The sequence below is a fragment of the Simochromis diagramma genome, unplaced genomic scaffold (assembly GCF_900408965.1).
Source record: "Simochromis diagramma unplaced genomic scaffold, fSimDia1.1 OVJJ01000781.1, whole genome shotgun sequence".
In the NCBI taxonomy this organism is placed as follows: Eukaryota; Metazoa; Chordata; class Actinopteri; order Cichliformes; family Cichlidae; genus Simochromis; species Simochromis diagramma.
The window spans coordinates 492,976-512,594 of record NW_024386832.1 but is presented as its reverse complement, the minus strand read 5'-3'; the positions used below and the strand labels follow the sequence as shown (position 1 = coordinate 512,594).

Genomic DNA, 19,619 nt, shown 5'->3' with positions numbered 1-19,619 from the left:
TGAACCAAGACACGGTATATGATAAATAAGGATTATTTTGAACTGTGAATCATGCTAAGCAACTTTATTAGTGTCCAAGAATAAAGAAGAAGAAATTGAATTTGAATTGCTTATAATAAGTTCCCTACTGAGAGAGACCTCTGTTGTTGTGCGTGAAATCTGTTGAAGTCACTCTTTTAGTATTGTTGTTACAGCTCCCAATGCTCCTGTTACCAGGAACATTTTGGACCATTTTAGAATTTACCTTCCAACTCTGCTCCTGTTGCTCCCTCATGCTGCTTCTTCCTGATGTTTTTGTCTGCTGGGATTGCAACATCTATCACAACTGCAGTCTTCTGCTTTTTATTAACCACCACTGTGTCTGGTTGGTTGACCAGCAGCTGCTGGTCCCACAGGACTTTAGCCCTGTTGTTCTCAACCAGCTTTGATGGTGTCTCGAATCTCGAACTTTGACACTATATGTGGAGTTTTTCTTGGTCCATAACGTTGCAGTCCATTCCCGTGCAGGCTTCTAGTGATTGCCCTCTTTCAGAGTACAATTGCTGGTTTGGCTAAGTCATTCACTAGAGTCTTGGCAGTTGTTCTGAGGTTTTTAGGTACATCTTTGTTAGTTTTCTTTCCAGATTCTTTGAAATTGTTTGGTTCCTACTTCTGCCAGACTTTTTCTGTACTGTGTGGCAAATAATTCTGTCCTCATCTGTATGCAGATTGTCTTTGCCAACATAAAAAGGATTTATTTGACAGCACTCATTGGACTGACAATGCTCAGAACAATGGAAAAGTCCAAGGAGCTCAGTGAAGATCTAAGAAAGAAAGCTAGATTTACACAAGCTGGGAAGATCTCTTAGAGCTAACAGTCAATCGGGTGTGACACCACTTTGCCAAGGTCTGAAAGAACACCCAAACTGTCACCCTCAGATGAGAGGAAATTGTTCACAATGGCCTAGAACAATTCAGAAACCACAAAGGATCAAATCTGTCATGAACCGGAAACTGCTGAAACCCCAGCGTCACTGTCTACAGGAAGCCAGTTTTACCTCGCCATGGACTGAGTGGTAACCAACCAAAGAAGAAGGCCCTGCTCCAAAATCAACACCATCAAGCTCAACTGTAATTTGCAGCTGCCCAAATGTACAAACTAAATGCCTTCTGGAAGTTTTATGGTCAGTCAAGACAAAGACAGAGAGCTTTTCTGCCACAATAACAAAAGGTATGGTTATGGGAGCAAAGGTCAGTCTTTCAAATGCTCTACCCAAAGTCAAGCATGGTGATAGCATCATCCTGTGGTACAGCATGACTCCGCTGCCAGTGGTACTGGTACATTGCACAAAGTGGATGGAATATATTCAAAGTCAATAAAGATGTATGCTGTACAAACGTTCCACCCTTGAAAATATTGTATACGACTTGTATTTCCAAAACACAAACACGACTCTTTCAGGGAACACATTACACAGACAGATAATGTAACACAGTTACATCCAATCATTAGAACCGAAGGAGTCCTGCAATCAAATCCAGTGACTGGCTGCTTTTATGAGCCAGATGGTCCGTCTGCGAAACAGTCAAGGACTTTGTCGATTAAAGACTTGCTGACTGCAACTGTTTTGTTGGGATGTTATGTTCACTTGACTACACTTGATGTAATCCAGTACACTCAGGAAATGATTGTATGACTAATCAATAGTTAATTTGTTTTTCATGCGATTATGGGCAGTAAATCTGGGCTCAATATCCGGTTGCACGCTCACAGGATTGACAAATCCTTGAGTAAAATTGCTTGCTTTCTGACAAAAGTGAGGTTGTTTGTGGCTCATTTCAGATGTGTTTTGTGTGTGTGTGTGTGTGTGTGTGTGTGCGTGTTTGAAAGCCTCATGTTTAAGTGAAAATTCTAGTCCAGGGAAACGATGCTGAGGCAGAAATTGCCAGAATCTTCTCATGATCGCGTATGATTGAGTTATTGATGATCAGCTGCATGTTTTCTGCAAGTATTATGCATAAACTTCAGGTCTGTGTCTCTTATCTCTGCTCTCCCTCTTTTACATGATTAAAACTTTGCACTTTGTAGAAAAATAGAGAAAATGCTCCAGTCAGTGTTGTGAGGGAAAAGTGTGTTTTGTTTTAAAAACCGCATGCATGTGTGCTTTTACATTTGGACTGATTTTTTTTTTCTCTTATTATGCTAAACCTGAACTTAACACTAGTATAATAGTGTTAAATAGGGTACACTGGAGTAACTGCATGCTCTCAGTGTTCACCTTGTGACCATTAACCACCAAATGCACAATGAAGACTAAGGGAAGGGAATGCAGCGCACTCTGTTTTAATAGCAAGCATACATACAGCATGACATCATTTCCATTTCTGTTAGGCAAACGCGTATCCACATATGCATTGAATAAGTCATGTGTTCCTAATGCTCGATGAGGTTTTCAGCTGTCTGACTAGAATAGGAAAACACATGCAATGAAAGCGGCACACATCTGCAGCTTATCTCGAGGAAAAATATCTGCCAGATGTAGGCTGCATTATCTCCACATAGATGTCAGTGTGACATCTCTGATAGTGTTTTTATTTTTTTTTCCAAACCTTTAGTTAAAGCCATCTCCACCTTGACTTGAAGTACAACATCACCAATAAACTCCAGGTCAAACAACTTTTATTCGCCACTGATACATACATGGCACTCCTCACTGGGCACAAGCAGCGTTTGCCGTGGTTAGGTTAAGGCAGAGGGCAGGCACTGTCGGCAGCGTGGGGAAGGCTGTGGGAGGCAGGCGAGGGTCCTGCTCAGCTGGCTCCAGCTGTAGCAGGAGGGGCAGGAGGTGCTGGGGCAGGGTCGGGATCAGGAGCCGGAGCTGGGTCGGGAACGATGAAACAGCCCCTCTTGTGCCACTGCATGTCTCGCACACGTCGGACAGACTGGATCTGGGGAGCGGGGGCCTCCCAGTCATTCCAATGCTTGAAATCTCCTCGCTCAAAGACAAACTGCCGACCCCTGTAGCCTGGGTACATGTAGCCAACCCATCTGGAGGAAGGAGAAACAGACAAAATGTGAGGTGTGTCGCAGAAAAACACCCAGAAGGCAGTGCGATGTGGTTTAGATAAGGGTGCGCTGAGGATCTTACGTTCCATTGAGAGCTTTGATGCTTGCTACACGGTCCTGAAAACCATGGCCCCACAAACTGGGCACATCATCGTCAACGATCTCCATCTTTCTGCCAGTAAAACTTGGATTCTCATACAGGTGCAGCTTGTGTTCAGCACCATCCTGAACACAAAAATTACACAAATGTCACCAGGGTGTAGTCTGAATGTGTGCGTGTGTTTGTAGACTCTGATTCAGTAATCAGATCAATCATTTAAAATGTGTCAGGAGGTAAAAACACAACGGGCAAAGGTTACGTGTAAACAGCTCGTGTCAAATATTCTTCACATATCTGTGTGACTGCATCATGAGCTTTGTATGTGAACTAGTCACGCACCACTTTGAGTGGCCTTAGAGACAAGAGGGAGTAGCTGTTCTGACTGTTGGTCCAGGTGTCCCAGCGTGGATACTCTCCTTTCTCCAGAATAAACTGCTCGCCTGTGAACCCATGCCGATCATAACCCACCCAGCTGAGGGGAAAAGAGAAGATCCGAGTTTACCAGCATGACAAGCTTGCCTAACAAGTTATCTTCTAAATTTTCTTATATGAATAATCTCACATGCGGCATTACTTACGGTCCTGACTCAACAATCACAGAGCTGACCTTCTGCAGTCCCTTCTCTGTCACATCTTTACACTCTGCAGAAAACTCTGCCTTGCAGCCCTGGAAATTTTCAAACTCAAACAGCACCACCTGGAAACACAGAAACAAAAGGCATTCCATAAACTAACACAGACTCCTTTCGGTTTCCCCTGGGAGCTTAAGATAACAGCCTCCATATAGAAAATAGACATGACATAGGCTGAGCTTAAAAATAACTCAAACTGTCAGGTTCAGCAGATGATGCAGGTACATCTGTGACCAATAGCTGGGCAGCGAAATACACCTGTATAAAGGTGAACCCTGGGAGCAGTTCTTCTATGAGCAAACCAAGTTGTTCCAGTACCTTGTATGTGGCTCCAGCTCCACCCTGGCTCTTCCCAGCAGCTAGCTGCTCCGGGGCACTTTGCTGCTCCGACATCCTCCTGATCCACTGCTCCTCCACTTTTTGGCAGCAGCACACACATAGAAAAAGCACCGTCCGTCACACATTCATACATGGACGCGCACCACACAACACACACACACACACACACACACACACGAGAGAAGCTTAATGTCTAAGCTACAATTGTAGAATACATCCTTGAGCAGGAGGACTTTTTTTTAAGCCTCAGCAGTAATAATTTACCTGATAAGAGTTTATTTTTCGAGTATGAACACACAATTTCTTCATCACGTGCAATACTTAATAACAAACTCCACCAAACCTGAGTCTTCCCCGGTGCAGCACCACTGAACTCCTTTGCAATGGCATTATTACACCATGGTGATTGATAAGTATGTGTCCAGTAGGAGGCTTTTACCTGGGTATGCCTGCTAGGAAGCGGTAGTGTCCCTCTTTTTTCGCTGCCACTTGGTGTTTGGTGGGGTTGAGCCATTAGACCGCAGGGATGGTGGGGGGGGTATTTATGGTTTATTTCTGGCCACAACAGCAGAAAAGGGGGAGCTGTTGATACAGCAAGTCTGTCGCTCACATTGTGTCCGTAACGCTGCCTCTCAATAGGCAGCTGTGTTGGCACACGCTGCCCTGCCTATCTGCCTGGCTGCCAGCAGGCGTTGTGTGTGGGCACACAGAGAGAGAGCCAAGAGGATTCAGCAAACTGCCCTACTCAGCATAAACACACACACACACACACACTCATTCAGTTCCTCGTGCCTTTTTTGTGTACTAAAAATAAGTAACTTGATTCAAGAAATACCCAGAAGAATGCAGTTTTTCATGTTACATGAGGCTGTGACGCAAGTCAAGTATATTTTATTAAGAATTTATTCACTTTAGGACACTGGCCAGTACAACACAGTGCAATATAGACCTTTCCTTTTGAATTTAAAAAAAAAAAAAAAAAAAAAAAAAAGGGCATAAAAATTAACCCTTGAATTTTATGACAAAGTAAAACATCCATGTACATACACACCAGGGACAATCACTCTGAAGCCTCGATCAACACATTCACTTGCATTGCACGAGCAGGCCGACGATACAGAAGATGAGACCAGAGGGGAAGGGGTGGTGGTGGGTGGGTGTCTGTGCTGTAGTGCGTCAAGTGACAAAGTGCTTTACTGAAGCGTGGAGAAAGTAGGGAGATGGCAAATGTGGAGAGGAAGACGGAGATGAGGCGTAGCTGAAGTTCAAATGTTCACATTAGTTTGGTGCATTACAGGACTCGTTTACATTGTAGTGAATGAACCGTCCCCTTCCCTGGAGTAGTGTAAGTCAACATCTAGGTCCTCTGAACCAGTCAGCGAGAGCCAAGCCTGATGTGACAGCAAAGATTGTACATGCATGGATAATGAGTGACAAAAACAAAAGGGAAATTGCACATACTGGGAAATAAAAACAGTATTGTCAGGACATGATCGAGAAGTAGGTGAGTATGGCTTAAATTAGATGCTCGCAGCTACAATCTACTAAAGAAGGGGAAGATGGGCTGATTAGTGTTTTTATAAAAGACTGAGGAGTGTGTTTGTGCTGATTAGGAGTGTGCATGATTGACAGATACAAAGCTGTTTGTCCCATCCCTCTTACACATTGACAAAAAGATAAATCACAAAAAAATATATACACAGTATGCAGCAACTGCACCCCTGTTAGGCTGTGTAACTGTATCAAAGTGAACAGCTCTGCTGTAGTGATGCATCCTTTCTAAAACGAGTTCTCCACCTTTGTTAAATCAATGAGGATACAAATATAACATCTCCTGATTACAGATACTAACATGAGCAGCACCCCCGTGGACGATCAAGACCGTGGAGGTTTGTTCTCAATACGCAGAAATCATTAGTGTCTGAAATGTCATCCTATGGCAAAGTTTGTGTGACTCCAATCAGCAACCTCTACAGATAACACATACATGGCTAGCCTGTACATTAGCTGAGTAAAGAGGAAACTGGATGCAAAGGATTGGCTGGATTGTCCTCCAGCATGCGATGAAGCTCGTCCAGGAAAAGGAGGTGCTGTGTCTTCCCGACTCCTCCTGGTCCCTCTTTAAAGTGTTCGTGTGAAGTTCGTTTTGGAGCCCCTGTGTTCAAGCATGAAATGGAGTAAGCAGACCAGCCTGATGTTTTTCCTCCATGCTCGTTTTTCTTTTTCCATAGGACAGAGACTTCCCCCCCAAAAAGGCACCATGCACATTTACTGACCCAGATGAGAAGAGAGAGAGAGAGAAAAAAAGTGGGGGGGTTTAAAAAAACCAAAAGAAAATCATCAGCAGCTGTAGATTCAACCTCCTCCTACTCTCTGGGTCAAACGTTAAGGCTTCTGTTTCACACAGATTCATCTGTTAAGGCAACCTTCAGGAGACAGACAGAGATAAGTATGAGAACCGCTGCTGTTTATTTGTTACAAAACAAGAAGACACACAGAAGAGCCAAAAACCTAGCTCACCTTATTATTTACTTAGCTCTCACTTTCATACTGACTCAGGCGTTTCTTGGATTTCAGCTCTTTCAGCCACTGGGGTGAATCCTCCTGGCTACAAAATAAGATAAACGATGAGTCGACAAATTCTCTCAAGTATAAAATAAACGTTTTGTGTTCAGCTGATGTTGCTTACCCATTTTCTTTGCCGCCAGAGGGGGGCAGCACACGCGCTGCCCTGGGGAGAAAAGGGGACTTGGGAGAGCGAGACAGCTGGGAGGGAGAGGGAGCAGGTCCATCAGTTTGATTGTCAGAGTCCCCCCTCTTCTTCAGCTGTGCCTGACAGAAAAAGCGATGCATTACAAAGAGTTTGCTAAAAAGTCAGTGCGAGTTTAAAATAAGAGAAGGCTCTGTGAAATAAAACTGCAACATGACAAACAATGCCAGGAGGTGAACGCACAGTTCCTGGCTCACCTTTAAAGCTGAAGGGTCCATGCCAGGGAACAGGGCGACCCTCTGTGGCTGCGACGCAACAGCCGGTGCAGCATCAGCTCCTCTGGGCTTCTCCTCAGAGTCTGAGTCATCGTCTTTACTCTCAGCCTTTGCCTCTGTCGAACGGTGAGCACATATTAACAGGTACTTTCCACCAAATGTCCTGTAATCTCCCCCTAGAGCTTATGTGCAGCAAGTGTAGAAGCTCCTCCAGGGATTTTTAAATTTGCATTTCCACAACAGGGCTTCAGCTTTGGGAGGTTTAAGCAAATTAATTCGGAAAAAACAAGTAAAGCTCCTTTATTCCCTTGGTTATTGTTCTCAACAAAAATGAACCAACCCTGGTCGTCACGTTAATTTATTAGCCCGAGTATTTCCACCACAAAATACAAGGAAACCAACTTGCACCGAAATGCTGGTGGAAATATTAAATGGTTCCTGTTTCAAACTGAAACTTCCTGAAACTTCAACTACCCAGTGAGGACTTATGAATCAGATTCCTGGAATAAATGAAATTGATGTTCCTGGAACTGAATTCAGTCCACGGTCTATCGGGAAAAATTGCATTTAGGGGAACATCATAAGCCTTCTATTCCCTGGGAAAAGTTGTTGTGGTTGGAAAAGTTCTTTGTGTGATTTGGGAGCCAGTTAAGAGAGTGCAGGGAGGGAGGTGAACTTTTGAGAGACTCTAGATTAAAGGCATGTATGGACAACAGAACTGCACTTTGGAGTCTGCATATCTAGAACCTTATTCATGTTTTAGCCTCTCTAAAAAGTAAATACAAAGGCTTATGGAGCAGTAATGAGTAGTAACCTGTGGAGTCTCTGTAGAGCCAATCCTCAGTGGTTCCTGCCTCACCCTCTGCTTGTGCAGCACTCTGACGTGTAGCCCTGGTGGGTCGTGTCCGCGGCGCTCGTTTCTTCCCCAGCTGGGCTCTAGAGCGGAGCACGCTGGTATCTAACAGGGTGGTCGGAGCCTGGATATCAAAACACAAAAAGAAAACACGAGACAAAATGTATAAACACAGCATAATAAAGAAGACGTGTGTCACCATAGTGAAGACAGAGCAGACTTTACTGACTTAAACCGGCTCATTTGGTAACGTTCAAAAGGATTGAGCTGTGTTTAGCACTTACGTCAGGGAAAGAGAGCGGCTGGCTCTCAGGTGGGGATGAGGGAGGGAGGCCATCCAGACTGCTGCTTTCAAACGGTGAAGCAACATCACCTGGTGTGTGTGCTGGAGTTGGCTTTTTCGGTGAAGGACTGAGATTACTTTCTGAGCTGGGAGTCGCAGGTGTCAGACTGTCGATGATTAGCATAAACAAGATTTTTGAAACATGTCTGAAAACAGCTGCGTGGATTAAGTAACCACAGGATCTCATCATTTCATCAAAACCATGACAACAGTGAAAACAGTGAACCCTAGTAAAGTGAACTGTGTAGAGTGTGTGTTCAGACTTTTAAGAACTTACTCTCCTTTATTATTATCATCAGTGCTCAGTATTTTTGTGATGTTATGTTCTGACCACATGAGGTCAGTAATGGATCGCAAAGTAATGCAATGAAGCGAGAAGAACAATCTGTTGTTCCACCTGAAGTTATTTCAGCTCCGCTGTGGGTTTCTAGTAAACCTTTACACACATTTCACTCCTGCATGCTGTTGCTACATAGGGAATATTTATTGGATTACATCATGTTTGCATTTCGTCTTTTTTAAAGTAAACGATCTTTTGTGTTGTTGAATGGGCCGCTGATTTTCTGGTCTTCTTCAAACATTATCACCATAGTATTTAATCATTTTGGATCAACTCGTTTGATTTTATTTAAGATCTTTACTAAACTTTTTATTGTGCTATTATGCTAACTAAAGTTCTTCTTTCATCAGGCTTTAATCATTTATAAACAAAAATGACACTGATTTGTCAGAGTCGAACATTTTATAGATTGTGACTTATTAAACATCTCAGCTCAGGCGGTGCGATGTCAGCAAACATATGAAGAGATTAATGCGTCAGGGTTTAAAAAAAAATCACTCTGCCTTTCATTCTAATCCGCTGGTCTCGCAATGGCAGCCGTTTGTCTTTGGGTGGTGTGTGGCCTTCAGTGTCTCAAAAGGCCACGCCTTTTCAGGTGTGGAGAGAGCTTGTGCCTGTGGAGACTTGACTGGTCATCACTCTATTGCTGCTTGAACTCTTGACTCCTGGTTTTTAATGTAGGATTATTAATAATTAAAAAAAAAATCCCTTTTGTCTGATGCTGATCTTAAAGCACATGTCTGTTTATAAAAATCATCTTTCCCATTTCACTGCTTCCAAAGTGTTTTGAATGAACATTTTACAGTGCAGTCTCACACAGTCGTACAAGTATTGGCCATATCTTTGTTTGTTTGTTTTAAATCAGGGATGTCATGTACACATTTACTCCTTCTGATACCTTAATATGAGAAGGAGAAGAGCAATTTCAGCAGGACATCTCAGTATTTTGTACATGATAAAGTAATGCTGATGTAGGAAACAAAAGAAATTTATCTGAATGACTTCAATTGTAAGAAATACATGTTCTGGTAGCTGTAGCTCATCACAGAAAATGTCATTTCTAAAAAATGTGTGTATCCATTGTAACAACAGAAATAATAATGCAGTTAAAAGTTCAAAATGTATGTCTTCCTTCACATTTTCCAAAGCTGTGTAGTGGGGCAGGAGTGTTGGCCAGCCCAACCCTGGCCTCTCTTCTAAGTTAGTTGTTTTGAAGTAGCCTAGACATTTTTAATTTACCTAGTTTAGTTGTATTTGCATGTCATTTTTATTGTGTATTTACCTATCATCAGTGCGTAGTCCCGTCTCCCAGGTCCCATACTGACTGTCAGTCTCACGGACCGGTGTTTCTGAGCCCTTCACCTCCTCTTCACCACTGACACTTTGCTTCTGCTGTACCTAGGGGGAAAAAACAGAAGAGCAATGAATGATGACAACCAGCTTGAGAGACATGAATAGCTAAAAATCAGTGGGGTGCAGTGAACAAGTCTTTAATATCTGTGGACCATTCACATCCCTAATAGGAAGCCAAGCAACAAAACATTAATGAATGATAAAGTGTAATAGTAGCTAATTGACATCATAACTAAAATTACTTCTGAAGAGCACACAGTGTTGCTGATAGAGCAGCATGCTGCTGAGCTTGAGCAGCCACCAGTGGTAAGACGGGTAATGGAAGGTGAAGGGATGAGTTAATGGAGACAGAACCAGAGTGGGGACAGAGATGGTGGTGGGCGGCTGGGTGATCGAGTGTGTTTTTTCTGCCTACTGAACCATGCCTCTTTTAATGAGGCGGGCACAGAGGACATACTGTCTCAAACCCACACGGAGCTCACAGAGGCAGAAGGACTGATAAGCCTGGCCTATATAGAACAAAACAATAGAAAATCGTTCCGTCCTCAGATGTTGCCTAAGGGCTGGACAAAGAAATCTGATACACCTGGCTCTGTAATTGCCCAGGCCCCTTAACAGCGAGAGCAGCTCAGTAGTTGTGCTTATATGAGCACGGACGGCAGATTAGAGCACTCGTACTTGAAGCTTTGTGAATGTTTTCTTTGTGTATATAAGAGCAGAGACGCAGGGGTGCTGCAAAACAGGTGTAAGAATGAGCACATGAGGAAGAGTGTGACTGTGTGAAATTCTGATTGAGGGAAAACAAAACAGCCGAAGAAAGTGTGAGAGTGAGGAAAAAAAACACAGGACATCATTCATCAGCGAAGCCCTTCCCAACAGGAAAAGTGAAAACAGCCAGAATGGCATTCAACAATACTCCCTGCATCTGAGAAAGCACTTGGTACTTCAGCATAACCTCTTCTCAAGGACTTACAGCACCAACACTTAACCTTAAAAACTGCATATCTGAGTCCTGAGTGACTCTGATACAGAAGCAAAGATAAAAAATGCACACACCGCCTGGGCGGAGCCAGTAAAATGTTTCACTTCTCTGGTCTACAGTGATCATAATCCAGCATGTGAAGCTACAAATATTGAGATTCTAGAGTTTTGATTGTGAAAGCTTCCAGCTACACTTGCTGATATTATGTCATCTTTCAGTTTTACCCTCTCATGTTGCTGTACACTGCTATCACTGCAGGCAAATAGGCCTTGTAAAGTTCTGGTGATAAAAATTCCAATGCAATGTGTACATGTGTGCTATTCAACCTAAACACGCCCAGAACACTCCCTCAGCAGATCAGTGCAGAGGACGAACACTGCCTTTGCTGGAACATGTTGTAGTGAGCAGTCTTTACACAGGTACTTATGGCAGGGTGCTCAAAGCAGAGGTTGTAAAGCTGTTTAGAGGCTCATTCATAATCTCTTAGCTTTTATTATTCAGTACAATAGCAGCTTTCAACCAGCCTTGGTAACTGAACTTTAGCTGGAGTCTTTCTGTGTCTTTTTCTGACTTAAATCTCCATCAATCAACAGACAGTGCCAGGTTAGACAGATGTACTGGTTAAACACCCAAAACAAACAATGCCACATATTTATATAAAAAAAGGAAAAAAAATATCCACTATGGCTGTTAATTACCTTTGCTGAATGAACACTCACAGATGCAACCTTTGCAGTAATCGTGGAAAAGATGAAGGAAACCGACTGAACTGACAGGTCTAGCAGCTATAGCTCTCAGGAGGAAGGCTTTTCCTTAATAACATTAGCAATAGCCAACTTCCTCTGGACAGGAAGGGTGTGTCAGGGGAAACAACATAACAAAGCCCGGATGAATGGATGGATGAAGGAAAGAAAAGGCTGATCACTAAATATGTCTGACTGACAATCTGCGGAGGAAGGGGCTGGAGCAGGGCCTTGGAAACTTTTTGATAGTGCACCGGCTGCCGATTGCAGCAGCGACTGTTACGTCCTCAGCAGTTAACTGAAAGGCGAGTAGCTGCAGTGCTGTTTCTTGAAAAGGGAAGGGCTCTGTTACCTCATGGTCTGACATCAGGGGCAGAGATCTTTCGATATAGTCATTCTGTTTACATAAACAGTGTCTAAGATACAAGCTTGTACCACAATTTGATGCTATCGAGGAATGTGTATGTGTATTTCAGGATGACTATCATTGTCCATCTTATATATGTCAGGGTAATAAAAGCCCTAAAAACACATTCAATCACACTTACAGCACTCACCGCTCCATTCTCATCTGCTTCAATCCCTCTGGCCTTGGTGGAATGGGAAAATATGCCTGGCGGGCACTCATGTACACCCCAGCAATCAATATCAATATCCTAAAAGATATTCAAAACAACTGCTCCCGTGAGCACTAATCTCATGCCAGCAAATGGGCTTTAGCCGCACGTCAGAAGTTTTACATTACGAGAAACCCTACAAGGAAAACCGAACAGTGCTGTATATATTTTTCATTACACAAGTGTTGCCTACAGACGTGGTCTCGCCGTCGCACAAAGCAGTTCGTAAGAACAGAGAGAAGAATGTAAGAAACCTGACTTGGCTTAAGATTTCAGCTCAGAGTGTGCTGAACCTGACTTAGAGGATTACTTTCAGTCTGGGGTTTGTTTTTCTGGTTTGCAAACAGGAAGATTGTTTGAGATCAAATGTGTTTCCCTTCACCGTGTATACATGCTTACATCTTGTAAATTTCAGAAACTGCTACAAACATGTTGAAAAATAAAGCAGAAGTGCCTAAAATTTGAGTTCCCTGAATAGGCCTTTGTGTCTGCCTCTTAAAGGGAATCCTCCCGTATATACAAAAAACCCCAAAAACAACCAACTTTCTTCCTTTGTGAAAATTGTACTTGAAGTGTTAATGCACCTTTTTTATATTTCACCCTTTCAAACTTTATTACTGCTTAAAGGTTGCATTATTACAGGTGTGGCTACTCTGAGTGACAGGTGGGCGCCAACAGATTCAGTTAGCACTGCTAGCTGTCTGCCAAGAGTCACCTGAGATGTTATGAGTCACTGAACTGGTTGTCTCAACCATGTTGGCTTTTTAGAGCCATTTTATTGCAGTCAATAAATAAAAAAATGTTGTTTATGAAGCAGTTAACTGCACCAACAGCCCACACAAGTGATTGAAGTGATTGAAATTCTGGCAGTAATTTCCATGTATCTATTACGGTGCAGTTCTTGCTTGACAGATAAAGGGTTTTAAGGACAGATGTTGTCTTAAAAATCCACTATTCTGATTATAAAAATAAATAAACTGGTCATACTCTATTGGTAACCAGCCTTAGTTAGTGGGTGATAACTCATTAGATGGTCACTTCAGGCTCCTAAACACCTACACGGAAAAGACCATAATGTCTAACATCAAGGCAAAGCAATGGGTGATGTGGTTACGTTCAACTCTCCAATTACAGTCTGTGGTGGCCACATTCGTACCACTTTGGTATAAAACATACCATGTTTTCACAAATCACAATTTTAACTCAGAGCAGTTTATATTTACATAAAATCTGTTATAACAGAAATTGCATATCAGAGTACTTAGTCAGGGGATTTGGAAACCGATCACTTTGGGAAGTCATCTGAGATTACAAGTGACTTCTGGCTATGAGATGTCAGAGCAGAACCATTTGTTTATACTACCACAGCTATACTGAAAATCATGGAGCACTGATTCAACTCCTTATAATGAGACCTGCAAAGAAATCACTCTCGAAATAGGAGAATGAAAAGTTTAAAATAAATTAAAAAAAAATAAAACTTTACTTTCTGTTTAACCAGTTGGCCGGTTTTCTGGATGAGTATATCAACAATAAACATTATACTGGTATCATTTCTGCTACTGATTTGAACTGGCAAAAATAAATGAATAGATCAAAACAATAATTACGTATAACTGTAATATGCAGCTCACACCTCAGACAACGGACCAAAAACGTGTCACAAACAGCAGCGAGAGCTTGAATAGGGCACGAAACTAAAGCCTTGTGTCTAGATGTGCTAGCGGTAATGGCTTTTTCAACCGTCTTCAGTTTCTCTGTGCTCTGGGAGAAATGTGTAGTTCCAGTTTTCAAATCCACTGCCTGCTCTCATCAATTCAATAGCTTTCAATCATTAGGGATCATTTACTGTCATTTACTGAGTCAGTGGGAGCGGATGCTACTCCCACAGACCACAAAAACAGTTGCTGATGTGTAGAACTAACTTTAGACATGGTAACACAACTAATAGCAACACAGATCTCATGAAAACACCTCTTATCTTTAGGTGCTGTGACTCATGAGGTGTTGGACAGCAGTTGAGCAAACAGGCGTCGACATGAATATAGGAACAACTTCACTGCAAGGCACACGTCCCTCGGGGACTTTTAAATCTGTCCTTCACGCAGACCAGGTTACAAGGGACAGAAATTATGTACAAATAAATAAACAATATATATTATAAAATATAGACATATTTTACAATTTCAGTGTTTATCAGCCCTTTTCTCAGTCCTTGTGTCTAATTATATCACTTGAAGAACAGGTAGCACAACGGATTTGCTAATCAAAGAGAGACAAACACTACGCTGTTCCAAAGAAAACAAGATGGAGATGAGAATAATCCACAAAAATCGACAGATGAGAAGCAGCAGGGCTGTGCATCAGGCAGCATGTGGTTAAGTTCTTCACATGTTTGGCTAGAGACCAAATACTTGATGAAGGAGCAGCAGTTAATACAGTGACATGGACATAGCTATGAAATGACTTGAATTCCACTTGTGCTTTATTTATCACCAACAGATGTAAAAGTAAAACTTATGAGTCACATTAGTGCCTCATCTCTAGATACACCGATTCACTGTTTGCAAAACCACCAGCGATGAAAGTTGGAATCAGTGCTTCCCTGCTATGTTTCTGTACTTAAAGTGTGTGTGTATGTGTGGCGTCTTACAGCAGTGGGGGTGTTGGGTGCCGTGCGTCTGCGTAAGGACAGGCGTTGCTGGCTGCGCAGAGAAAACCTGCGGAAGGACTCCCTGCTGCGGGAGGCCAGGGAGCGCAGGGAGTTGGTTCTCTTGAAGTCCCCGGTATCGTCCTCTCCCCTGCCTCCCCTCTCCGCCGAGGTGGACAAAAAGCTGAGTGCCCCGTGAAGGGAGCGACGGACATTTCCCACCCATCCTGACACCTGAGATTGAGCTACTGACAGCTTGCCCCCGAGATACTCCATCACAACCAACCAACGACGGGACCTGCTGTGTCTGAACGGAGCCCGTGAGCTAAGCTGGGACTCTTGTTGTTGCAGCAGGAGCAGCAGCAGGGAATCATTAGAGTCTAGTTATGCTGGAGAGGTGGCAGTCCAGGGATGGTGGCCTATGTATTCAGTGACGCATGTTGCAGGGTCAGTACTGCAGCAGTGTATAAGGTGACAGAGAAAATGACAGAGCTCAGCAGGCTTAATGTAATGATGCTGCTGCTTACAGCACTGTAGCACAGATGATGTCTGAATGCTACAGGAGAGAAAATCTACCCAGTTTCTTTACTCAGTGTCCTTTCTGCAGTGCAGTCCCACTTTAGATGTCAGCACTCTTGTTTCAAGGCTCCAGGCTGTCGGCATTAAGTGGATTGTGAAGCTTTCTAATGTCTATTTCGATGCTTACAAGATATGTCTGCTGTGATATTCCTAGCACAACACCCAAGTGGGCATATAAAGGTTAGGAAAGGTCACCACTTAATATAAGTTTTACCTAAACACTGCTACACTGTCTTCCAACAGGTTCTCTAGCTTAAAGAACACAAATCACTACTAAAAATAATCAAGTACAAAAACAACGAGCACTAATGATAAAATCACCTCAATATACTCTCTGTTTGGCCAAACGTTCACTTATCTCAGTGCTCTGCGAGACCTCTGCCAATTCACCGGGTGAGAGCTTCTCTGTCCTCATGTGAGCCTAAATTATAGCCGACCTGATACACACTCTTGCAGCTGGCGTTGATCTTTTTCTCCCGAAACATGGCTCTGATTAAAAGTTGTTAAATCCACCCACCCTTCCAACAAGGCTACATCTTCATACTGCACACAACTATTGTATCTTCTGGCAAAAAGCTGCAAGCAGAAATGGTGCAGGGCAGCTGGTGGCAAAAAGAAAGCTGCTGTAGTCATTCGTATTCCATGAGGAAAACCAGAGGGCAACCAATGCACAGCCGCAAAGAGGAAACTGAAGAGAGCTGTGGTAGAGAGGTCAGATCCAGAGAAAGGAATTTTTTTTTTTTCTTCCCTCCCCTCGCCTTTTTCTGCAGGTATGGGCAGGTAGGAGAAAATGCGTCAGCCAAGCTGCTCTCTTTAGTGAGTGTTACAGGACTCACCGTCAAGGAGAAACTGGGTGGAGAGAGGGAGTGTGGGACAGAGCCAAAGAGAGCGAGACAGAGAGCAAGAGCGAGGCAAAGAGAGGGAATGGGAGGTCCGTGATTCAGAACAGAGGGGGGAGAGGGGAGGGTGATATATGTTCTGCGGTGCTCTGTAGCTCCAGCTGGATTCAGCTGCAGGAAACATAAGTGGAGTGACACAGCCAGGACAGCAAGCATGCAGACAACATGTAGAAGGAAAGAAAAAATAGAGACGAGGTTTCGTATGTGAGCAGAGAGAGAAAGTGAGGTTTGTGATACAATCAGATAGGAATGAGGACAAGTGTATGTATTACATTAAGGGAAAGCTATCAGTAGATAAATTGGACGGGCACAAAAGAGACAAGACAAAAGACAGGTGTGGCTCCAGGCAAGTGGGATTGCACTGTATGCACATCAACCAGTTTGTCTGCGCAACGTGGCCAAAACCACCAATCACAACAGGCAACTCAGTGTTTGTTTAAATCTCACACAGAGTCGGAGTCATGCAAACACCACAACAGACAAGGAAAGAATAACACTTCCTGACACATGCTGTTAACTTCAGCCACCTTCTGCCAGTGAACTTGTACCTTAAATAAAGACATAGTGGGCCACTCTGACACACTTCAGAGACTTAACCTGGGAGCAAACTGAGGCAGAGGGGTTCCTAAGATCTGGATCTCTGTCCACATGTGCCCCCTACAGGTAATCTGATTAACAATTCTTTGAAGTGCTCTGCTAAAGATTTCAATAGCATAGAAACTCTCACATACCTTTCCCCTCCAATTTACTGCCACACACGAGTATTTCAACAAAAAAAACCTTTAACCTTCTATCTCCTTTAATACTTTATTAATATTTAGTCCTCACACCTTAATTACCATATCTTCAAAATTACATGTACACCTAAGGAAAATACTCAATACTGAGTACCATTTTCATTTTATCATTAGCTGTAGCCACTACCTGCTACCTAATGATAACAAGTGGCTAATCAAGCTGCTAACCCTTGATTAGCTGCTTGATAACAAGTGGCTAATCAAGTGTGGCTTAAGTAGAAGTACAGCTACTTCTACGAATAGTGTTAAAAATACTCTGGTGAAAGCACCAATTCAACTTTACTTAAGTAAGAGTGAAAAACTACAAGCTCTGAAATATATTCGGTGTAAAAAGTAGCTCGCTTGTATTGTTTACAAGGCTTCTATGTGTTATTTTTCCCTCTGTTTATGTTCAAATCACTTTAATGTCGTGAGGACATGCAGTGACTTTCCCCTAAAGTAATGAGCCCGTTTTGAAAGTGTAAGGAGTAGAAAGTCAAAAGTTATGGATTAAAAAGCAAAACGTTGTCAGAAAAATAACAGACAACTTTATTCAAGTACACATAGAGTCCTAAAAAATTCTACTTAAGTACTGTAACAAAGTATTTGCACTTTGTTATTTTCCACAATGCTAATAGTTAAGTTGTTTAAATATTAATAGTCAATATTCTCTTAATATTTAAGTAATTAATTAAGTATTACAGTTACATAATTAATTTGCAGTTTTATCTCCTTTATCTTTATCTCCTTTTTTACTTCACAGCAAAAGCAGAAATTATAGAATTATAATATTTATAGTTTTTATCTATTTCTCCAAGATAAAGTATTACATTAAGTATTTTGGCCATACCAGCAAATTTATAATGAAAAGCACACAGTTTTAATATTTGAAGCTTACTTGATTGATATTATTCAGACTATTAGTTTTAAAAGAAAGATTTAAAGACAAGGAAGTGATACAATAAAACATGAAACATCTAACAATCAACATATTATTGATGTCTTTTTGACCAAATATTCCTCATCGTCGTACTGAAAACGATCTGCTAGGAAGTGACTCATCTCTTCCCCTCTTCTGACCTCATCAGTCTTTACTCAGCCAGGAACCCAACCAGCAACAACAGGAAGAAGGTGAAATAGGATGCGGCTAATGTACATACAGTCTACTGTATATGATATGAACCAAGAGTTCCTACAGCCCTATACGAGAAGACGCGCACGGCTGATGGAGACACATTCAACATGAGTGGTGCTGTCACTTACCCAGAGGCAGTAAGGAGTGAGACAACATGACCACATGTACAACACAGCTCTCTGCCCGGTGCCCATCTCCGCTCTGCTGCACTCACCAGCCTCAGACCCTCACACTTAAACCAGTGATGTCACCACCCTACTATTACCTCACGTCTCTGAGTCTATGGTGAATACAATTTGAGGAAAGTAGTCATTTCAGATGTCCAGCAACGCCCACATATTTGGCTTTAAACACTATCTGTGATATTTTACATATGCTAAGCATCTTAACTAGATTTAAGAATCTGCCTATGGGTTTTTTTATCATTACTAAATACTTTTTTTTTTTTTTAAAGTCATGCTCCTGCATATAAGCCTTAGTATTTGTGTTAATGATGCTCTGCTCATATTCTGATGCTGAATGTTGACATGTTGAATTCTTGCTACCTTGAATAAAACATCACTACTGAGTAGAAATATTGAATTTATTAACAAACAGAAAAAATGATCCAGAACTGAGCAATTGTGTAATTTTATCATTATCATTTCTTACTTTTGAGTAAGAAGAAAATGACAGAGCTTTTGATTTGATGCTGTTTTGTCTAAAGTGAAATTAAACTGGATGACAGTGAGTTTTAGAGCCAATAATGATGAATACATTGTTAGCTGGAGCCTTATTCCAGTGTAATATTCCGTTTCATTACTTTTGGAAAGCTTTACTTTTACACCAATTCACTGCCAAAATGAGCAGCGACAGATGGCAAATATTCTCATTATTAGTTAGAAATCTGTATTAACACAAGCAGCAGGTTTGTGTAGTGTCTGTGGCCTACTGACAGAGACAAATGCTTTCAGACTGTACGATTCTTTAGAACTATTTCTAACTATTTAAAAATCTAATCTAATTCAGCGGTTCTTCTACTATGTGTAAAGTTGTCTGAGCTAAAATGTAAAACTGTGCACTTTTTTTATTTACATAGGGTCATTTGAAAAGCTTTTTTTCAAACAAGCACTGGAAATGGCAACAAGGAGTAATTCAGATACCCGGAACACTTGACTCTTGCAAACTAAAACACAACCACTAGATGGTGGTAATGACCTTGACCTTTGTGGTGACTTAATCTGATCTCCCTGTGTAATGATAAGGCA

General features: G+C 42.1%; 2 protein-coding genes across 2 annotated transcripts; both read right to left on the bottom strand.

Annotated features, from left to right (window-relative positions):
- Positions 1–1,008: 1,008 nt before the first annotated feature.
- Positions 1,009–4,862, bottom strand: LOC120731453 (beta-crystallin B3-like). Its single transcript, XM_040028453.1, has 6 exons — positions 4,557–4,862; positions 4,097–4,194; positions 3,725–3,843; positions 3,486–3,618; positions 3,129–3,271; positions 1,009–3,028 (listed from the first exon to the last, which is right to left on the bottom strand). Exons 2-6 carry the CDS (start codon positions 4,169–4,171, stop codon positions 2,791–2,793), a joined length of 708 nt encoding a protein of 235 aa, XP_039884387.1. The 5' UTR covers positions 4,172–4,194; positions 4,557–4,862; the 3' UTR covers positions 1,009–2,790.
- Positions 4,863–5,002: 140 nt separating this feature from the next.
- LOC120731450 (uncharacterized protein KIAA1671 homolog) lies at positions 5,003–17,789 on the bottom strand. Its single transcript, XM_040028449.1, has 8 exons — positions 14,987–17,789; positions 9,921–10,036; positions 8,240–8,405; positions 7,917–8,079; positions 7,085–7,218; positions 6,807–6,949; positions 6,638–6,725; positions 5,003–6,543 (listed from the first exon to the last, which is right to left on the bottom strand). The coding sequence occupies exons 1-7, from the start codon at positions 15,257–15,259 to the stop codon at positions 6,650–6,652; spliced, it is 1,071 nt and encodes a 356-aa protein (XP_039884383.1). The 5' UTR covers positions 15,260–17,789; the 3' UTR covers positions 5,003–6,543; positions 6,638–6,649.
- Between the last annotated feature and the right edge of the window lie 1,830 nt (positions 17,790–19,619).